Here is a 23,275-nt window from a genome sequence, read left to right as displayed (position 1 = left end):
TTGTAATTTTTTCTGTGTTTTTCAACCAGTGTAGTACTTTAAAGTTACTTTAAAGTCCATGCATCAGAGGTGGAGTCACTGGGTACCACATGCAATTTCTGGGCATCCCATTTTTACCAATCATAGAAGTGGAGTTTCTTTTTTTTAAACAGAACTTTCCTTACATCCATTTTCTGGTGCTTATCCCAGTCCGGATCACAGGGCCAGCAGTCCGGGCAGATCGCCCTCCCAGACCTCCCTCTCCTTGCTCACTTCCTCCAGAGGGAACACAGAGGTGTTCCCAAGCTCTTTAGAAAGTTAAGAGTAAATTTACATTATGTGTTAAGAGATAGTGATCCCCTTCCTGTTGCTCATATACTGGAAATTAAATACAGATTATTACTGTACTCCTCAGTATGTGGGCAAAAAGTACACATAACAGTAGAAGTCGGTAAACTTTGAAAACTAGTATGTACTACATAAAGTAACAGATATTGTTTGCATTTATGGTTTGTATTTACTATACAAAAAATACCCATATATGCTGTAATTAGCCTATGAGCTAGTTAGCAATGAAAAAGTAAGCAACAATTCAGGATTTTGTAATCAACAGGGTTGTATGAAAGCAAACATGTATGAGTCCTCATGGTGTAGTTCTACATGCCAGCCTTGTCTGCATAAATATATAAGATGAGAGTGAGTGATCACAATTTAAGACTATCTGGCTTTGAGTGAATTGCTACACAGAGAAGAAACGTTACATCAGTCTTACTGTAAGTAATGGCCACTCCGCCATCCCTCAAAGGTTCCTGTATTTTACAGACATGCTGTGAAATACAGGAAAAGTGCAGATACCCGTCATGCACTGCTTAGTCTTCATTTTTTCAGCGTTTCTTCACCAGACAATGGTTTGCTAAGCAGGAAATGATGGGTGATAGGCAGCACGTAGCAGGTTTGGCTCTTCACCCTGTTGACAGTGTTTACAGTCACAACAGGAAGCATTTCTGTCCACTCTGACCACAGAGGCTAGAGATCAAACACTGATAAACTACTAATGTGTTAACACCTGGCAGATTAAAGCTGTTCATGTCTGAATGGCTGTCATTTATTTAGACGGCCCAATTATTCACTTCCCATATTTCCATAAGCATAGATGGCATTTAAGTCAGTTTCAATTTTAAATCTGTTCTGACTTTCATACAGGAGGAATGAACCAGAATGTGTCAGATTTCCTTCTCGGGAAAGTCCCGTCTCATGGTTTCTAGATGAATTTCAATGGAAGCAGAGGATTGGCTTTGAAAAAAGAAAGAAAGAAAAACCTCAGAGAGCAGCTTACTTCAATCAAATGTAGCACAGCTGACAAACATAAAACAGCTGCTTCTGAGGAAGTTGCTAAAGGGTACATAATTATAGTATAGTATCACATCAGGTGGCTGTTACACCTCATCAGCTGAATTAAATAAATCATTACTTTTATCTGGCAAATGCCCTGAAATATAAATTAAGGGGTGACACCACATAATGACAAGGTGAATTTAATATAGGCAACTTCTCAAAACACCTTAGTGACAGTAGAGTGTTAGGATATGTTTGGTGTTACAACCCTGAATCAGATATAACTGAATAGGACTGTGCTACAGACTGTGTTACTTGACATTTACAACTGGTTTCCCCATACATAGATACATTAATGTCCACTTCATTGAGTACACCTGTTAAACCGCATTAATCCAAATATCTAATGGATCACATGGCAGCAACTTGATGCATTTAGGGATGTAGACATGATCAAGATGACCTGCTGAAGTTCAAACTGAGCTTCAGAACGAAGAAGAAAGGTGGTTTAAGTGCCAGACGGGCTGGTTTGAGTATTTCAGACACTGGTGATCTACTGGGATTTTCCCCACACAGCCATCTCTAGAGTTTACAGAGAATGGTCTGAAAAAGAGAATATATCTAGTGTGCAGCAGTTCTCTGGGCGAAAATGCATTGTTGATGTCAAAGATCAGAGAAGAAACGCCAGACTGCTTTGAGCTGATAGGTTCTTCTTAAGCAGTAACTTAAAGAACCACTCATTACAATCAAGGTATGCAGAAGAACATTTCTGTACACAAAGCAGATGGGCTACAGCAGCAGAAGACCACACTGGTGTCACTCCTGTCACCTAAGAACAGGAAACTGGGGCTATAATTCACACAGACTCACCAAAATTGGACAATAGAAGATTAGAAAAACGTTGTTCGGTCTGATGAATCTCTATTTCTGCTGCAACATTCAGATGTCAGGGTCAGGATTTGGCCTAAATGGCATGAAAGCATGGATCCATCCTGTCTTGTATCAACACTTCAGGCTGCTGGTGGTGTAATGAAGTATAACCACAGTATAACAATCTTCCGACAGCTGACAAATCTGCAGCAAGTGTGTGATGTTGTCATGTCAATATGGACCAAAATCTGTGAGAAATGTTTCCAGCACCTTCTTGAATCTATACCACGAAGAACTGATGCAGTCCCGAAGGCTTAAAGGGGTCTTCTGTAATTTAATTTCTCCATCAAATGTTATTTAAATGTAGGCCTATACTTAACCTGATACCCTGCCATATATTTAAATGTACCTGGGTTATTTTTTTTAACAATATAGGGTTTGATTTTATTGTATTTTGAAGTTCTAAGTGAACCATGGCTAACAGGCCTACAGCAGCAAGATTTACTGCTGCAGGTGCCTTCAGGCAGATACTTTATCTCCAAAGTGATGATGAAAACAGCTGAGGTTAACTTCTTTTTGCATAAAAGTTATTGAAACCTTTAATTCATTATACTGGAACAGTTCAGAATATCTGTCATAGATAAAAGAAATAGTATAGGTATGATAAACACAAATAGAGCCATATAATGGGGGTCATCATGAACGTACTTGATTATTTTAGTCAAAGTAGCTTCATCACATGAGGGTTATTGCCTGACTGAAAAAACTCCCCAGTGTAAACACCACAGCTTCTCAGACATTTTTTTTCTTTCTTTTTGTCTTTATTTAATTCAACTCTGCTTCTGTCTGGCACATAATTTGATTCACATGATGTTTGTGCAAACTGCATGTTAATCTAATAGAGATGGACTGACTAAAGTTAGTATAGCTGTAGTGTGGTAATGTTTGATGAGTCATATGCAACTGTGGAAACAATGCCTTAATATTGCTCAATAGACCAGTATGCTCCCACATACCCTCCAAAAACTGGCATACAAGTAATATCAGTTTTTGGTCATAAAGAAAATCTACTTTTATAGCAAATATGTTTTACTAACACATCAACTCATAGCAAGTAAGTTTGTGGTTATAAGCAGTCTTTTCTTGTGTATACTTATAAGGGAGAAATTAGAAAATGTTACTTTAATATGAATACATTTGTCACAGGAATGACTCTCAGTGCTCCCAATTTTTTGTGAAAGTTGACTGTGACGCCTTCATGCAGAAAACAACTGGATTTGAACCAGTCGCGAGCTCTCTGATACACAAATGGCTCATTCTGAATTGTCTGAATATATCTACAGAAAAAGTAACAAGTGGATCAAAGCAGAGGGTCAATCAAACAGCTCTGAATGCAGTGGTCAGTTGTGGATATCACACAGAAGTAGAACTTTAATCAGAGCTGGTTGTGAGCTCTTTCCCTTTGACTTTGGGATGTTTGAATGACTCAGTGTGTGGCAGCAGAATGATTGAGATTATACCATCTCCCCTGTGAAGTCTTGCTTGACTTACATGCAGATATGTTGGCGATAAACCAACAGATATGTTGGTGATAAACCACATTTTGCTGCCATAACGGAAGCGTGGTTTTATTTCAGTTTCCTCTTGTGGCTTTGAAAAGTCAATTATTGATCCAACTATCTTAACTGCAACAGCTCTGCTGCTTCAGTTTTAGCAGAATTATCCAATTTGGTAATGTTGCCATACAGGGTGGTTACATTGTACACTGGACACAGTACACGGAGGAATATTACATGTCTGTGTAGCTGCTAGACATCTCATGCAAGTATTCATACTGCTCCCTTCCATTTTAATTTTACATAAGATTTTTGAATTAGTGTATTTGATGGTTTCCTTCAAAATTCTCTTTTTCTGGAAAAAAAAAATGGTATGGTTGTGGGTTGGTTCTACGCCGAGCTTTGCGGACCGTCATCTATCTGTTGTAGCGGTTCACCAGGGGTCAGTGACAAAAATACATGGCCTGTAGGCTTATCTTTGTTTGTGTTTGTGTTGTTGTTATTGTTGGTCATTTTGCTTGGTTACTGCCCTGGAGAAGTGAAATACAGTGTTAGAAATAATGAAACCTGTCCCCTGTGCCACTGCATTTGATTTTCTACCAATGTGCAGCATTATCACGGTCAAGCTATGCACAGTTGGTTTTGGGGACTATATGCGAGCACATCCGCATAGGCTGCATGCTCAAAATCCTTCAGTCTGTATAGCCAGAGACCTATCAAACAGACACAATGTTGTACCATGAAATCCTCCTAACTAACCCTTGAGCTGAACATTTATGCCGTCGGCATCTTGGAGATTTGATGTGACAAACCGGGGGTGGATTTGACTCTAATTGACAAGTTGTTAGCCAGTAAGCATATCCTGAATAATCCTCCTATCAGACTCTAATAATGATAATAACTTCCAACGTTAAATTCATGATCTATTCAATATGACCTGAAACTAGCAACCGAGCCCATAGAGATTACTGGGCAGGGGACCGTTTTACCACAGACTTCTACAAAATACAAAGAAAGTATTTTTGGATCTACAGAAGTTGCCCCTGCTGGCCATAAGAGAGAATGCAGATATAAGGCACCTCAAATCCTGAAGCTACATCCACCTTTTATACTATCTATGGATGTAACCAGAATGCATCAAATCCCAGTTAATTATAGCAGCCTATTGTTAAAAGGTAGCAATGTCTCCTGGTGCATGTTTACTGGGAAAGGAGGTCCATCCACAATTAAAACCATTATAAGTCAATGAAATATCAGACAGTTATGACATGGTACGGCTTGGTGTTTATTTCTTATATAATCTGATTTCATGTGCAGCCCCACAGACTGGTTCTTCCTCCCCATATTTAAAAAAATCCTGTAAATCCCCGTGGTGAGCTTGAGGTTGAGGTCAGAGCTCTGTGCAAGCTAGTCAGCTTCTTTCCCATAAACTAACCTAGATGAACCATTTCATTATGAAAGTGTAACTCACATGTCCAACATATCATTGTTTGTTGCAGCATTAACTGAGAACACTGATTTTGGAGCCAGCTGACTAGTCACAAGGAAAACTACTGGTGTCTCTGACAAAGATTTATACAGAAAACCTGGGCTAAAAGCTTTGATGGAGTGTTTGTGCTCCGCAGACCTTTAGCAGCCTTTTGCAGTCTAAATGAAAATGCCTGTTAATGTCTGTGAACAGGGAATCAAGGCCAAGGCATGAACAGCTCCTGATGAAAAAACACCAGGCCAGGGTGTCCATATACCTCTGAATATACAGTGGAGTCTAAAAGGAACTTACCTCCTAATCTCTAGCATGCACATTCGAGTCTAGCCAACAAAGCAGGGCGACTGAATAACTTTCATATGCAAAATCTGGAAATGGTCCTTTTTTTTAAGTCCAGGTATCAGATTCAAGGCATATCAAGATTACCCAGAAAAGAGTGTATTTATAGCAGAAGCCTTAGAGCAAACTGGGAGCTGCAAATATATTATCCAAAGTGCCTTTATCTGACTATATGATTAAAAGAAGAACTGATGATATTTTAGATGACACAAAGGCTATTTTGGCTGCACATATGAATACAAATATGAACTACCACCAAAGTATATGATCACATTTTTTAAAAGTTTGCTTTACACACCTTAGTGTACAGAATTGGGATTATGTTGTATGTTTGAAAGGGATGTGTTTTTAACTTCTGTCTTGAATTCAGTTTAGTTTCAGTTTCCAGGATGAGTTTGCTTCTTTTAGTTTCACCTTTTTTAATGAAAAAAAAAAACAATTATTTTCATTTCACCTATGTTAGTTTTAGAAGTTCACACTATACTGTCTTGAATCATTTTCTCCCTAATGTCTACTTTTATTTTGGTTCCAGTTTACTAAAATGTTTCAGTTTTTTTGTTTTTGTTTTTTTTTACATTTTTTTACATTTTTCACAGCTACTTTGAGTTTAAATTCAGTTAACCTCAGCCAGTGTGGGTCAGGGAATGACGACATCAAGTAAACTAAAACTGGGAACCTGCCTGTCCTCAGTCATTTTCAGTGGTATGCTGAGTGTTGTTACAGTCTTACAAAACATTGGTTTTTAGTTTTGAAGATTAGGAATTTATGGCATGACATAGATTTATGCATGTTATTTATTTTCCTATATTCCTAAGAATATAGAGAATATTAATATCAGTTAGTTACTGTGTCTTTATTTTCGTTATGTGTTTACATATAGTGACAATAAAGTCTATCTATCTATCTAGAGCATTGACAACTTGTGATATATGGATATCAGTGTCTGCTTTCAAGATATTACATATTCTGAAAGTGTCTTTTGAGGTATTACATAGAATTTACCCAGTGAAACATCTACTCAAAAGATTCAAAATTCAAAAAGACTATAAATGTGACTTCTGTAGACTAGAAAACAAGTATTTATCATTTCTTTTTCTACCATATGCATTCTATTGTGTACGGGTATGGCCACCTTTGAAAGGAGTGTTGAGATGAAAAATAGTTTATTTTAGTCAAGATAAGTTGAAAAGAAGCTGCTGTACAAACCTTCACAGCAAGAAGGTCCTGGGTTTGGATCCAGGCCGGCTGGGGCCCATGTGTGACACTCATCTCCACCCACTCCACCCAACCTGCACTCTCTTCTTCACTTCTCTTGTGCCCTGTCTGTTGCTAGGATGGTTGACCGCAGGTATTTAAAGTTATCCACCTTCATTACCTCGACTCCTTGCATCTTCACTGTTACACCTGTCTCCCTCTCTTTCACACATGTATTGCTTCTACTGCCTTTCATTTCTTCTCTCCAGTACATACCTCTGTCTCGCCAGGAACCTCCACCACCTGCTCCATACTCTCACTACAGATGACAATGTCATCTGCAAACATAGAGACTCCTGCCTGACCTCATCTGTCAACTTCTCATCACCATTGCAAACAAGAAGGGGCTCAGGGCCTATCCCTGATTTAACCCCATCCCTATCTTGAACTCATGTGTCCCTCCAAATGCACACCTCACCACTGTCTTGTTGTCCTCGTACATGTCCTCATACATTTCCTGCACCTGCCACACATACTTCTCTGCCACTCCTGACTTCCTGATATAGTACCACAGTTCCTTTCTTGGCACCCTATCATATGTTCTCTGTAGAGCCACAAAGACACAGCAATGCCTGTACTTCTCTATACTTCTCCATCAACACCCTCAAAGCAAACATCACATCTGTAGTGCACTTTCTCTGCATGAAGCCATACTGCTGCTCACTGATTATCACCTCGCTTCAGTAACTCTTTCCCATATCTTCATGGTATAAATTTATCCCTCGGTACTGACCACAGCTCTGCACATTACCATTGTTCTTGAAAACTGGCACCAGTGCACTTCTTCTCCTTTCCTCACTCTCCCAAGATTCTGTCACCCAGTCTGGTTAAAAGTGCACTGCCCTCTGTCCTACACATCTCCACACTTCCACAGGCATGTCAGCGGGACCAACTGCCTTTCCACTCTTCATAGCTGCCCTCACTTCTACCTCCTTACTAATCCTCTGAAATGGATGAGCAGTTAAGAAAGAAAAAGAATGTAATTGCATGTAATTTTGTTTAGTACAGTGCATTTTTTGGTTCTCTTTTTTTGCTTATTGTTTTAGTTATTTGTCTCCTCTTCTTTACTCTGTGAACTTTTTTTTTATGATGTCGATGAAAATGAAATGGGGGGGCTGGCTGACTAGACTCCGTCATGGCAGCTAAAATAGCATGAAATGCTCCTTCCTAATAACTTCCCCGTCCCGGGAGTTGGTAGTCCAACCTCGAGGCAGTGCCCGGCTTGTTTTCGCCTCTCTCCGCGGTGTTTGCAGATGTTCATTAGCATTTGGAGCCGGCCAGCTCCGCCTTCCTGCGCTTTGATTGGACGCGCTGTTACTGGAGCTGTCAGCTCGGCTGAGGGAAGGCTTTCGTTTCAGTCCGGTCTGCAGCTTTCAGACTGACTGAAGCCAGCGGCGGCTCGCTGCCTTTGTTAGCTAGCTGGGAACGCACCAAGAAAGGACACAGCCGCATCCATGCAATACTAGCACACTTTTTTTTTGGAAAATGATCATCTGTACGAGTAAAATGGAGTACCCCCTGAGAAACCAGTGCCAGCGAGTCCAGAAACAGGTAGGCAATAAGGTTAGCTGACTTTCGACAGGGAGGAGGGGAGAGGGGGGATAAGTTAGTTTTAACACAATTGAAGCTAGCAGCGGCTGAGTAACGCTCATTCATTTGCCTAAGGGATCATTTATACCAAAGATTAAAGCTGTTTTCTTTGGCAGCTCTTGAATTCACCCCGACTGGCCTTTAAATCTTTAAATGAGGTGAGAGACGACAGTTAGCTTACCTTTTAACTGTTTTTCAAAGTTTTTAACGAACAGTTGGCTAACATTAGCGACCCAAAAGAGAAAACGGACGAAGCAAACTTCTGTTTTAACTCGCTAACGGAGTAACAGTTCACACAGTAAACGGGTTTGACTTAAATCACGTTTTGACGACCGGAAAACTGGGAGGTTTTAGTAGTTGAATTTGGGGGTTAGGAGCAGCTGCTGCTTGAAAAGGTACGGAGCTCGGTTTCCATCTCCAGCCGTTAGACGGTCACGTAAAGCTCGCAGCGTTCTCACTGCTTTAACGTTACCGTTTAAATGTGGCTGTTACAAGCTCAAATGTAACTCTTTTTTTTTTTTTCTTTCTTCTTCTCTGTTTTTTTTTTAAATAAAAAAAGGCCCGATCAACAGCGAAGTGACGGCTCTGTCTTTGTTCTTCCATTGGGGGTGGGGGTGTGTGTGTGTGGGGGGTTAGCGCTTCCTTTTAATATATGTATTAAAATTTGCTTCAGTTTTGCGGGATATTAACGCGTCCGTGCGCGAACGCCCGATGAGACAGTGCGGTGTGAAGAGAAAGCTGCAGGTGACGATGACATCATCTGCAGGTTTGGGGAGAGAAGTGGCTGTGAAGTAATGCAGCACCATATATTTACTCCTAAATGGCACACAAGGACGTGTTTTGCCGGACACATTCAGCGTGTAAACATGCTTAATCCTCGAGGATTGACGGACATTGTGGGGGGGTTTTTCTCGCTTGCGGTGACTCTTAATGTTGGCAACTTTTTTTTTATTGTGCTGTTTTTTTGCTGGCTGAACTGGACTGCCAATCAAAGTTGTTTTTCTCCTCTGCCGGTGTTTTTCCACTTCACAACAAAAGGGGGGCGCTGTCCCAAGTTGCAGCCTAGAAGAGACGTGTTTGCTGCAGATTAAAGGTCCAGAAATGGAACAAAACAAGCAGGAATGTGGGCAGCTACTTTGGGTTCAAGACTAATATATGCTGCTTTTTATTGCCCCTACATTTTTACATAAATTACTTGTAACTGGAGACAACTAAACAATAAACAACATATACTGGCCATGCATTTGCCTTTAATGTGAGAACCTACACCCTTTTGCTTATTTGTGAGTAAGACCTAATTGTCAGGGAAAGGCTTTTATATCTCCACCATGTCCTTGCCCTACCTGCCTGCCATGTTTTCTGACAGGTTCCATCACTTATGAGGGTATGTGTTCTCGCCTTTGTCTTTTTTTTTCTCTCTCTCCCTCGCATCCTGCAGCACAGTGTTTTGTTTGTCTTGGTTGTGTTGTATGTGCAGCTCTAGCTCCCTTCCCTCCTCTCTCCTCTTCCAATCTTGGCTGGAGCTGGTTTGTTTTGCACTATTCCCTGAGTTCAGGTTGCAAGAGCCAAAATTGGCCCCCGGCTGCTTCTTCCGGTGATGAAGGTGGGCACATGATGAGGATGAGCCCCTTCCAGGCTCAGTAAAGAATGCAGATTGAATGTCCTCCTTCTATATCTGCAGCAGCCCCCTCCTGCAGCTCCACCACACACCAACACACTGAAGCTACTGCTGGTGTAATTTTCCCCTCTCCTTTGTGTGTCATCTTAGTCCAGCGCTCTCCTTTCTAGCCTTGCTTGTTTGTCAGCCAGCTATCAAAGCCTGTCTTTGTCTCCGTTTACCTTTCCTCCTCTCGGTGACGTCATCCCTGTTTTTCATTTCATCCCTGCTCCTCTCTGATCAATAAACAAATTATCCATCCTCTCCCATGTTGGGGGGAAAAGGAGATTTCTTTTGAATGTCAAATGATCTGCACCTGTGAATCCTTTGCTTTCACAACAGGCCCTGCTGTGAGTTGTTTTGTTAATATTTTGCAGCCAGGCCACAAGTTTGACTGCATCTTGTGATTTGAATACAGCAGTGCTCTAATGACATCCCCGCAGGCCTGTTTGTGACTACAAAAAATGGCTTTGTTGCTGCTGCGTGTAGTGTAAGTTGAATTATTAAGCTTCTGTGAAACCACAGTATGTTTTTTAGTAACATACACAGTTGCAGAAATGATGTTGCTTTATATTTCCACCCACACTTACTTGTTACCCCCCCCCCCCCCTTTTTTTTTTCTTTGACTTAAGTGCAGGTGTTTTTCTTTTCATGTGGGTGGCCAGCAAGGAGCCTTGTCAAAGCTGTGTGCAGCCTCTGTGGGTTGTTATCAGGCAATAACAATGAAGCTGGGTGTCGGGACAAAAATACATCTGCCTAAAGCTTTTACCACAGTGCATATAAATCAGAATATATTGATTAGCTTGGATAAAAATGTATCACTTTTATGATGAAACTAAGACTTTAAAGTATAAGAAAATCAGGATCCTCTGCATGAATACACTTTGATTTCTGCTTCTGTGTTGTCAGCAGACGCTGTAAACCCGTAGGATGTGTCATTTCCTGCTTTCTGTATGCCCTCACATCCATTGTAGTTCCTGTTTTAGTTTGACTTATTGTCTTGTATTTGTCCAGACATGTTTGAAAATTTGCAAAATACCAATTTCCTCTTTGATTGTGTGATGACAGATCCCATCTTCTCAGTCTCTAAAAGAGTAGGTTTGTGTGCTTTTTTATTGTGGATTTGATAGCTGACAGAATGACAGTTGGAGGGTTGCTGGCTGTTGGAAATTTTTATTTTTTTTTCTGTGATTTGTGTATTTCTACTAGTCTTATAGTACATGATGACGAATGCAGGGTGTTTGCCACCATTTGACAATGCTGTGCTGCAGTGTGAGTTTACAGTTCTTTGCAGAAGTCCATAATTTTGGCTTTAACTGGTCTAACGGTAACCTTTTTCACTGAAGTAATACCTTTGAGCAAAGACACATCCATACGGTGAGTGCCAGTGCCGTTCCCAGGGTCAATGTCCTGCTTCACTGAGGGTTTGCCATAGCGCTGGTGGGACCCTTACCTGTCTCTGTTCTGAAATGTTTTCCATAAATTTTTGATAAATCTGGAATAAAATGCAGTAGGTGTTTGGCTAAGATATGTTTGCATTCGTTTATATTAGTGCTGGGCAATATAATTAAAAAAAATTTGTATAACTATACTTTGTCTGGCTATATGAGTCTGGCTGTTTCACAGTATATCATAGGATTAGTATTAATATTATTTCAGCCTAAGTGAGCCTTTTTATAGGTTTACAGTTGCTTATTTTTCTCACAGGGGAGTATATAAAATATAAACCAAAACACTAAATCATCTACTTTTAGGCTTTTTTAACAGATAGTAAATATTTGTCACAGGGCTGTAGAGAGCCCACCACAAGCAGATTTGAAACAGTCTGAATGTGGACCTCATCTGGTTCTCTGTTGTGTATGTGGCGCAGAGACAGTAGAAACATGGGCATAACTTCAGGCTCTGTAACAAGAAGCCAGTGCATTCTTTCTTACGGCCGACAGGGTTGTAGAAAGACTCGCGGCCCTGTAGGAATCTATGGGAAAAGGGCCCCAGGACTTGACCTCTGTAAACCCTTTTCATGGTCTCAGTCACCCATTTAGATTTGTATTTAATGAATCATTAGATGGGGGAGCTTCCTGAGCCTCGCCCACAGTCCAAGGGGTCAAGTAATTTTTTTTTTTTTTTTTTTAAACTGAAAAACTTCCAAACAGCAGACATAGCTCCTTTCTTGGTGGCGAGTTATTTTGGGGTATCTCTGCTCTTTTCTTCATCTTCCATTCTGAGCCCTTTCCAGCTTGTTGCTGATGAATTAGTGTCTTACATTCATATATTTGAGTCAGGTAATTTGAACTGTGAGTGAGAAAGGTGGACACTTAATGCAGGTTTCCTCTCTATGCAGTCCTCAGGGCTACAAGTGCATAATAATATAAAACAGTAATATAAGCAACTTAAGCCCCAGTGGACACTTTATCTGTTCACTGGGTTGGCAATATTTCAAAAAGCCATACCAGTACATCCTTTAAATTGCCCAGCAGTTACTTATATCATAAATTTTCCTATAGAAAACATTTCACAGGTCACAGTGCTTTAAAAGCAGTATTATAAGAAATGCAAAAATGTTTTTTATGTTCATACGTGCCTAAAAATGTCTCTGAGACAAACTGAACGTGATGATTAATTGATCTGTGTTGCAGTCACAGCTTAATCCTGGAATGAAGGACTAGAAAAAATAGGCGTAGATCTCCTTACATGTTAATTACTTGACTGGTGTGTTTTCTTCACGGTTGCAGGCCCTATCGAGCCAGTTAGCACTTTGATGGAGCGGTAACCTAGATTCTGCAGCTCAGCATACTAATCATCCCCACTCATGTGAATGTGCTCTTGTCAGGTTTTGATTGGCAGGCACCTGTGTGCTCTACATTCCTGTTAAAACCATTTCTCATGTACGATGACAGATACGTGGGGGTCAGGGTTTGTGTCTAAGCTTGTGTTATTCAGTGCCGGCTCATTTTATTCCCCCTGCATCCTCCTTCGAGTTAAAACGATTCCTAACAAATAAATCAGCCTCAATGTAACGTTTGTTTAATGTGTAATGTGTTGACATGTCTTTTAAGATCTGAGTATGAAGTCTATATAGGTCAAGAGGTGGAGCCTCTTACAGGCTCAGGAGGAAACCCTCATCGACTGCAGGGAGAAGTGAAATACCACATGGAGCTACTAGCCAGATTAACATGGAGCTGAAGGCCAAAGAGGCTATATGAGGCTAAAATTAAGAAACAAGTCCTTCTGCTCACCATTTGCTACAACTATCTGTGACATAAGTTTAGACGCCTGCGATTTGACAGGACAGTAGTAATCCTGGACAGACGTTCAGCTGTTAAAGGGAGAGGCCTTTGCCAAACTGAAGGGAAACATTTGGCTTTGATCAGCGCCGTCCACTCGGGTTTCATGTACAGTGGAGCTGATTCCTGCTTGTGGCTGAGCTCCCAGACACCTTTTCCTAGAGTCCATTGTAAGATAGTGATGGAGGCTGTGCCCATGAGGGTGAGCCAGCTTCCCTCTTTGCATGGGTCTGTTTCTCTTGGCCTCCGGCTCCTCAGCCCAGTCGCTCCCATGTTTGTGTGTTTGGTCTCATGAATTTCTCTGCTGCTGCTGAGCTTCCCTCTTCAAGGCCTCTTAAGCTCAACTTTCACATTACTGCCTTCGTCTGTGCTTCCTCCCAGCATGTAAATCCCCTTTTCTAAGGAAAACATGGGTGTTTTTTGTTTTGTTTTTTTTTGTTTTTTAATTTGGTTTTACCAGGCTGCTTTGCATTTTAATTTCACAGAAGCAGAAGTACCTTTTTAAATCCACAACCCTGCTTCTGTGTTTGATAATAATGAAGTGATGTTGGACTAGGAAACATTTGACCCCACTGGAACCAACCTGACGTGGTGTCTGTATGTCTGACGAGCTCTCAGCTAAGCTACTGTTGTTTGCTTGTTTTATTTGAAGAAAGAATAATCTAAGGAATGCACTCACCAGTGGCGCTGGTATCACTGCTGTTCTCCCAAGACTGCCTTTCTTTCAGTTGGTGTAAGGGGTGGAGCCTGGACTCTTAAGTCTAGCCTGCTTTTGCTACAGATCTAATGATTACTCCAAAGGAAAGTCAGCCTCGGGTTGCTGATTTTTGTCCCATATATTACTATTTTTTTTAATTGTTTTTTAAAATTTGCAATAAATAAATGTCCACAGACCAATTAATCAGTTATACTCCCTCTTCGCTCCACAAACCCCACCAAGGATTTTAAACTTACAGTGATGTCATTCAGAGCAGCTTGAACCAGCATATTTTGAGGATTTTAAGATCTTCACAGATGTTAATTTTCTTTTTTTTTTTTTTTTTTCTTTTTCAGGCACTTTTTCAGGTTCCTCAGTACTGTGCACATGAACACAACAGGGGGAGGGGGAAAAGCTTATACTGCAGTGGACCAAATAGATCATAACTTTAAGGTTTCTCCACCAAAAACCAACCGGCTCCCTCGTCTCACCTTTGTCGCTGTTTCTGCAGGTAATGGTGAATGGTGATTCAGAGCGGCTGTCGCTGCTGGTCAACAGGGGGAATGCGGATGCCGTGTCCCAGCAGATGGCGTCTCACCCTAAGTACTTGGAGAGCTTCCTGCGCACACAGCATTACATCCTGCACATGGATGGCCCCCTGCCGCTGCCATACCGCCATTACATCGCCATCATGGTCAGTGACTTGGCTTTTCTTTCATCCAAACCCCTCGCCAAGCGTTATCATGTAGTCAAACATATTCAAAGCTTCTTTTTTGAGTTTTCTTCTCTCTTCCTGTGACTTTCAGGCTGCAGCACGTTATCACTGTGACTACTTGGTGTACCTGCACTCAGCGCAGTTTCTGAGGGTGGGCGGGGAACCTCAGTGGTTGCAGGGTTTGGAGGCGGCACCCCCTCGCCTTCGCCTCCTTGACCACATCAACAAGGTGCTGGCCCACCAACCCTGGCTCACCAGCTGTTCTCACATCCAGGTACAGCAAAGATGAACCACAGATAAAATATTTAATATTTGTATAAGGCTTAAGAAAAAAAATATATATTTGAATGCTTGATTTTGTTTTATTTCTTAAACTGTTTCTGTTTCCGTCTCTGCTCTATCCAGACACTTCTAAAGGCGGGCGAGCAGTGCTGGTCGCTGGCTGAGCTGGTGCAGGCCGTGGTGATCCTGGCCCACTGCCACTCCCTCTGCAGCTTTGTGTTTGGATGCAACACAGATGCAGACTTTGTCCCTCTCTCATCCAAATCTCCCAACGGTACTCCACCGACCTTCTGCCCCTTTGATGCTGCCAACGGCAACGCCAACGTGCCTCAGTCCCTCGCCACTCCCTCCGAACACATAACACGACGACGGGTAAAAAAAAAAAAAAAAAGACTTTTATTTTGTCAAAATAAAAGCTGCTATGTTAAAATAAGGTATATAGATTTTTATGTTTTCAGAGTGCATTTGCATTTTTTTGAATATGTGAAAAGTATGCTGTTATGTGAATGAATTCATTTAGTGAAAAATAACCCAAAGATTCTTTAAGTTGCACATATTTTTTCCAACCCAAACTCATAACATATAGTTATGTAAAAAACTAGCAAAGTACCCAGTGCGCGTTTGTAAAGGGAAAGTAATGCTTACCAGTCAGTGATCTATCGTTGTAGAGTCACTGCAACTGGGACATTTGACAGCGGATATACACCATAAAAAATATAGGATTGACAATACTAAGGCACAAAACATTACTCAAGGAACTACCAACTGATAATTATACTCAGGTCCCTCCATTTCCGTTTATTAATACTTATTTTTGTAGGTTTCACCCACCTTTGGTTGGCTCTTAACTGGTACTGATAGCAGTTCCTGTGATGTCAACAAAATCCTCAACAGATCTGTATTTAAATTGGGGAATTTGTGGCCTGAAAATACCTTTAAACACCTTCCCCGTGTACTTTCATTTCTTCTTCTGCACCATAAACATGTACATAAACTCCCCATTCCCATTGATTTGAATACCGTGACTGATCTCCAGAAGAAGTGAGACAAATAATGACATTTCTCTCTCATAATATAGATAACATATAATTAAAACAGAAAAATGGGGCATGACACATGGATTACAGCTGAATTTAGGAATATTCTGTCCATTATTTATAGGATTTTGTTCTCAGATCTCTTGTGAAATCTTAATTCTGATTTCCCTATTTAGTTTTCTTGCAGATGTGACTAATGAACTGTATTAATTTATGAGATTCCTTCAAAGGACATTAAAATAGGCCACAGTTTCTAACACTAAGTTTACCCTCCTGAGACCTAAGTTCTTGTTTTAATTTCTCCTCAGTATTTGGCATTAGATAGACCCGATAAGTATAAAAACTAAGCATTGTTTTTGAACAACTACAACTATTATGCCCTCATCTGGAGGCAATGGTTTTATTTGACTGTATAACACAATAAATTCACCATTATTTAATGAGCAGAATGAAGGACAAGGCACAGAAAACCCAAAATGTAATGTCCCCAAATGAAGATCCAGGGTCTAAAGAAGTTAAAGCACTAAGTAATAGTTAAAACTGCTGACTGTACTTGAAAAATGGGAGGCTAAATATAAATGTTAAATATAGGTTGAAATTAGTCTGGAATTGGTTAGAATAGAGCCTTTTTTCCCCCCTATAATGGACTTGATATTTAAAACAATGGATAAATTGCAGGAAAGGCTTAAAGTGATGGGACGATCACTTAGCCTGATTAATAAATAGCTCAGACCAAACTAAATGTCGTCAGTTTTACTGGATGAAAATGTATTTTAGCAATGTCTTTGTTCATATAATGAAGTATTAAATAAGATTAGGTTTAAATTGGGTTCAAATTACCACATTTGAATGTGAGAAGTGGTGCCGAGTGCATCTCACAGGACTTACTTCAGATGAAAAAGGTTGGAAAAACAGTTTAATAGTGTAAAATGGTCGATTCATTCGGTTACTACTTGTTTCCTTTGATAAATATGACCTGAGTAAATAGATTTTCTGATGTTTTATACACGTTAGATTATTATTTGTTTTGTTAGCAGCTCCAGTAATATTTATAATATGCATAAAGGTTCATTTAACTTGATCAGATTGGTACTTGTGTTGGCAGTCTCTGGACTCCAGTTGTGACATGATGTGTCTGAAGGAGAGGATCCAGAAGTCCCAGGAGGAGCGTGAAACGCAAACACTCCAGCAGACAGGTAACACCGCTGAGATATTCCCACTTACTCCTTGAGCGTTAGTAAAGTTGCGCAGTGTGAAACCTGAGCGATTACTGCTCCTTGGCCTCACCCGGTGACATATTCCCTCTCCTCCATCTTTTTTTCCTTTCATCGTCTCTTTTTTTAGACATGGAAGAGGAGAAGGAGATGATATGCTTCGCAGATGCTTCACGTTTTATTACAGACCCCGACTTTTGCTATCAGGAGTTTGCACGCAAGGAGGAGGACCACTTCCAAGTGTTCAGAGTTCAGGTGAGAGTCTTTATAGCACCAAACATGGCAGAACACTTGTGTGTGCACTCTGTTTTTGATTGTCTGCCTGGTATCTGTTAAAGCCATTAGCACTGTTTTATTACTCTGCATTGCTAAAGTGCATCTTTGAGATGTCGGTAGCCAAATTAAGATGTAAATTTGGTATCAGGCAGCCTGAGGCAGAGTGAGTTAATCAGTACCGTCTTTGACATTTTTTAACACACTGCTTTGGCTCACAGACCAAAATGAGATTAATAACTAACTTTTTTCCCCTCGTACTTTGAATAGTTTTTTTTTTTTTTTTCTTCCTTCATAATGAGCCAGCTCATGAGGCGCAATGTAAAATGAAAACTGACCCCAGGGTTTTTAGAAATATGTGCTTTATGTAGATTACCAGATAATTTAAGTGTGTAATGGACAAGGTCTAGCAAGAAGTAGTGGTGGGCCTTTCAAGCCAACCTCAGGCCTGCCTTTATCCACACAACTGTTATTATTTAGCAATTAAGCCCATGCAATACCTGGAGACTCTTCACTGCCACTGCAAGGCCATAAAGGGTTGCTAATAGCACATATAGGCTTACACTATATTTACTAATACATTAATAATGACAGATCTGCTCTGCTATGCAAAGCCAAATTTCACCTTATGTTACTTATGCACTGGACTGCTTTTCTTTTTGAACCCCCCAGAATAATCGCCCCTAACAGTGTAGGTTGTAGGTTGGCAGCTGCTGAACTTTGACCACAAAGCAAGGGGGGTGTCTGTTAATAAATGGATCACAGAAGGCATAATTCTCTCAGATGGATTAAAAATAAGTTATATTTAAAAAATAAGTTATATTTAAATTAAAAAAGTAAAGCCCAAGTAAAGTTTGTGTGTGGGGAAACAGTGCAGTGGTTCCTAAGCTGAGGGTAGCAAGATGATTGAGAAGCCTGGAAGAGACCAAATTATATTTCACTGTATTTTTGCATATTAATTGCTGGATCATTTTACAAAGTATTGCCTCTAAAAAAACTACAAAATGAAGAACAATAAGATTCAGGGAGTGTGGTGAGCTGTGGTGAGCACATCACAATAAAATGTTTGTGTGGGACATGTTACTGATGAATAAAATATTTACTACACAAATTATTTAATTCAATTTTATTTATATAGCACCATATCACAACAAACATTTGCTTCAAGGCGCTTTATATTGTAAGGTAAACACCCGACAATAATAATATAGCTTAAAGGCAAAGCTGAGAGGCAAATATACTGTGTATATACTTTTATTTGAATGCAATTTTCAGAACTGCCTCAGTAAATAGTACAATGAGGATAATTTTCTTGTTTAAATTTCATGGCACTGACTTATATTTTCCCTCCAGGACTATTCGTGGGAAGATCACGGCTTCTCCTTAGTCAACAGACTGTATTCGGACATCGGGCACCTTTTGGATGACCGGTTCAGGAGCGTAGCCAGACTCCCCCCGTTGCACAGCACCGACATGAAGAGAGCGATCTGGAATTACATCCATTGTGCGTTAGGAATACGGTGAGGCCGCCACTTCGTCTCCTAACGATAAACAAAAGTAATGGACATGCATAGAACCCTGCTTTTTAAAAAAAAATTGTGTTCAGTAGTTAAAGTTGTTTGCTCTTTGTCGCAGCTACGACGATTATGATTATGGTGAAGTGAACCAGTTGCTGGAGCGAGATTTGAAGCTGTACATCAAGGCAGTGGCCTGTTTTCCGGACTCCACCAAAACTCCAGTGTGTCCACTGAGATGGACTCCACTTAAAACTTCAGAACGGGTAAGAGGAATTTTCCCCATTACAGGCAAAGTTGTCATGTCTGCACACAAGGTATGATGCTACAAGCAGAAGCCAGATAATTTGGCTTTAGTATAAAGATTCTTTTGGCTGCTCCCTTGCCACAAGGGGTCGCCACAGCGGGTAGCGAGTAGCTGACAGGTTATTCGACATGAAAATGTTTGCTGGGTTGTGTGAGCTCTAGTCTGAGTCTAACATTTAATTTGCATTGACTCTGTACAGCCTACAATGTAGCCTATGCAGGTAGCTGACTCCATTGCCAGCGTTTGTACTGTGGCCGCATTGCTCTGCAATTTTGCTGCCAAAACACTAGTTGGCGGTGGAGTTTCTTTCAACAGTACTGAACGGGCCAATCACAGTCACAGTAGTTGCATTTCTAGGGAGGTGCATTTCATTAGGTTATGACAGCACAGATTCTCAACAACAGAACAAATGTGTGCATTTACAGTATCATCAAGCCATCCACTCAATGCACTACCAGATACTGTTTGGTGTTTTGTCACAAACATCAGGGCTCAGTTTTAATCATATGTGTATGTGTTTTCTGTCCTCAGATACACATAAACTTACTAATCATGGAGGCCCGGCTGCAGGCGGAGCTGCTGTATGCATTGAGAGCCATCACTCAGTACATGATTGCCTAAGTGGAAGGAAAAGCACGATGCTAAAACTCTTGGCCGGTACAGAGAGACCCTGAGACACAAGGATGAAGACATCTGACGAGCAGCCGGTGACATGGGACGAGAGCGGCACTTTTAAGGAAACAGCTGTATTGTTTGCAGCTGTGCCTCTTTGAATGTGCTCTCCTCTTCCTCAGATCCAATGTATTTCAACCATAGCGTGCCACACCCCTCCCCACCCCTCCTGCAACTCATCTTATTGTGAAGTTCTCTTATCAGACATCTTGGCTCTCGAAGGTTATGTGCAATTATTGCTAGTTATTTTAACTTTTACCTGTTGTCTTGTGTTCCAGTCGGTCGCAGCAGTGTGTTCCCAGTGGCCAACACTCTTTAGTTTGAGAAGTCTCCTTTTGTATCAACTATGCTTTTCCAAAAACGTATATCTTTTTCTACATGTTGAATGAATGTTAATGGGAGACCAGATTTTTCCTTTTTTTGGACAATCCTAGTCAGTGTTGGAGGAGGCCCGTGAAGGACGACTGTTTTGCTCTCCCTGACATTTCGTATTAATGCTGGTCAAGAACAAAAACAACAGTGACACTGCTGGAAGTTATTGCATCACTATAGTTTCTTTTAATAAGCACTTTTTTAAACTTTATATATTTATAATGCAAGGTAGCTAATGAGTAGACATTGAGACTGAGTTTGTGGGTCTCCACTCTGACATGTCAAGTTTGACTGTTTGTCCTTGAACTTTCAGACTCTGCTTTTGTTTCCCAGCCCAGATTTCTGAGTGAAGGTACGCGATTCAGGATATTTCAGTGAAATATTGTTTATTTTCAGTTTAGCTGTGAGACAGAGACGGAGTTTGAAAGTAATGTTTGTGAAGAAAAAAAAAAAGAAAATTAGTGATTAAACTGAAGAGGTCAGTCAGCTGTTTCCTACAGCGATGATTAAGCTGAGCCATGAGCCATCCCCCCCAACCGCTGATACGCTTCAGAGACGATCAAATCAGAGACTAAACTTTAGACCAAAGGTCATTAAAGAGGCAACTTTTCACAAAAGGAAAGGCATTAATTGGATAGATTTAAAGTGCCTCTAGTCGATTTACAGCAGTGATGATGAGTTCAGACTTTTTGCTCCGAGCTTTGTGTTAAAGGTTTTTTTTGTTTTTTTTTTGTGTCTGTTTGGTCAGTTGTTTGTGTGTGAGCTGTATTGAGGCAGGTTATCACATCAGAACTCACGGTACAGTTAACAGAGCAGAGCAATGTGCAGACTAGTTGTTAGAAACACCTGTATCTTCGTTCTGTCTTTTCTTTTTACAGTTTTTGTAAACCTTTGGAGTACTTTTTTGCTTGTTTGTTTCTGGGTGTGACAGTACGATGTACTCGCTGCAGCCTGGGTAGATTTAGAGGTGTGACAGACTGTGTAGACTTAGAATTAGTAACTGCAGGATGTAGAAGAGAAACAAGTCCATATCGAGTAAAACAAAAAGCGCTGTTAACACAGGTGCCTTCAGGCTAAAACTGGAGTGCTGCTGATGTGGAAGGATGTTACAACTGGAGGCTGAACGTGGGCCAGACGCTTGCCGGGCGTGAAAGCTTCTCCTGTATGAACAGAAAACAGTTTTGTTTTTTTTTTTCTTTCTTTCTTTCTTTCTTGGTGTCGGTCAACACCGGTTCTGATAAACGTTGCAGCTGTGAACACCCACGTTTTCTAATGGACACCTTCTACAAGCCCCAGCAACTCAGCAAGAGCCTTTGACACAGATGGATGTTAAAAATATTCAACTTTAAAAAAAAAAAAAAAAAAGACACTTATCTAAAACAAATAAATAACCTAAAAAAAAAAGAGAATACGTGCAAAGACAAAAAAAAATGTTTTTTGAAAATGTGAAGAAATGTTTTCTATAAAGATGCTCTATGAAAATAAATCTGCCTACTGTTGTCTGTTCCTCCAAAGAATAAAACTTAAGACTCCTGTGGCCCAATTTGAAGTTTTAAAATCTTCTCTGGCCCACCCAAATATTTAATTTCTCTTTAGTCTTTTTGCCAGCTGATGGCCTCAGCTCTGTTTTGACTTTTCTTTACAAGACATGGTGTCATATTTCATAAGGCATAATTTAAATCTCATGGTTTTGTTTCATTTTATTGGTTTCTTTTTTAAACTTTAATTATTTTACAGTAATTGCAAACTAAATTGCAAAACTGATTAAATAATGTATTTTACATTGATCACTTGTCCACAATGTCCACCAGGGGGCCACAGCCCACACTGTAGGAATCACTGCCCAGCTTTACCAGTGCTGCTACTGTCAGCTATTTTTCTGTTTTCAGTTGTTTGACCTCCCCAGACCCCTCAAGTCAATCCATGGCTGATAGTATTCCAGTGTATATTTTTCTATCCATGCATATGTTTGCTGTGTTGGCAGTATGTCTGGGAATTTGTTGCCAATCAGATCCTTTCCAGATGGTATTATGTGGTGGATCAAAATCTGACGGTACTTTTCTGCATTCATAATTCCATAAATTGTAACAAGATCTCCAACACCACTGGCTGAAATGCAGCACCATACCATGACAGAGTCTCTGCCATGTTTTCCAGATGGCTGTAGACACTGTTGTACCTCTCTTCTGTTCTATTGAGTATGATTTAAACCAAAAACTTTCAGTTTGGGTTCATCACTCCATAAGACCTGTTTCCATTGATTTTCAGTCCAGTTCTTGTGTAATTTGACATACCTCAGCCTTTTCTCTCGGTTTCCAGTTGGACAACTACCCTTCCACTGAAACCATATCTGATGAGGATACAGTGACCAGTAGATGGATCTGATGAAGAGTCAGATGCATTTCTCAGGTCCTTGCTGGATTTTTTTCCTCTTTAAGGAAATTACTTTCAGATACTGTTCATCTGCTGTGGATAGTATTTTAGACCTGCCACTTCTTTTATCCTCCCCTTATAAGCTTTGTTTTTGTGACATGTTGCTAGTAACAAAGATAGAAAAGAACAAATTTTTAATTGTAAGTTGTCCTATGTGTAAAACAAAAAACACGGATTCATCCTTTGAGTTTGGTGCCCTTTTAATGCTTGAAGAATTCTTCATAGGTCAGTGTTATGTGGTTTAGCAAAATAAAGAGAAAAAGTAGTCAATGTCCAAAGAAAACCTGAAAAACCTTCAGAAAGCCTGGAGAACTACTGCCCAAGACCACTTTAAAAACTTAAAATACAGTTGAGCTCCTTGGAATCAACATATAAAGAAAGGAGGGGTTAGCTCAAATCTTTTGCACAT

At 40.3% G+C, this 23,275-nt stretch overlaps 1 protein-coding gene across 2 annotated transcripts; it reads left to right on the top strand.

Annotated features, from left to right (window-relative positions):
• Positions 1 to 8,147: 8,147 nt before the first annotated feature.
• Positions 8,148 to 21,798, top strand: sesn4 (sestrin 4). 2 transcript variants are annotated; one of them, XM_030739968.1, is made up of 10 exons: positions 8,148 to 8,370; positions 14,559 to 14,741; positions 14,854 to 15,036; positions 15,168 to 15,416; positions 17,187 to 17,277; positions 17,426 to 17,550; positions 18,922 to 19,088; positions 19,204 to 19,348; positions 19,921 to 19,989; positions 20,236 to 21,798. In XM_030739968.1, exons 1-10 carry the CDS (start codon positions 8,305 to 8,307, stop codon positions 20,302 to 20,304), a joined length of 1,347 nt encoding a protein of 448 aa, XP_030595828.1. In that variant the 5' UTR covers positions 8,148 to 8,304; the 3' UTR covers positions 20,305 to 21,798. The 2 variants fall into 2 exon arrangements, with proteins under 2 accessions (XP_030595828.1, XP_030595829.1); XM_030739969.1 differs by having other exon boundaries at positions 8,149 to 8,370; positions 19,921 to 21,798.
• The last annotated feature ends 1,477 nt before the right edge of the window (positions 21,799 to 23,275 follow it).

The sequence above is a fragment of the Archocentrus centrarchus genome, chromosome 10 (assembly GCF_007364275.1).
Source record: "Archocentrus centrarchus isolate MPI-CPG fArcCen1 chromosome 10, fArcCen1, whole genome shotgun sequence".
NCBI lineage: Eukaryota > Metazoa > Chordata > Actinopteri > Cichliformes > Cichlidae > Archocentrus > Archocentrus centrarchus.
Note: the sequence above shows the minus strand (reverse complement) of the source record. Positions and strands in the feature narration are given on the sequence as shown.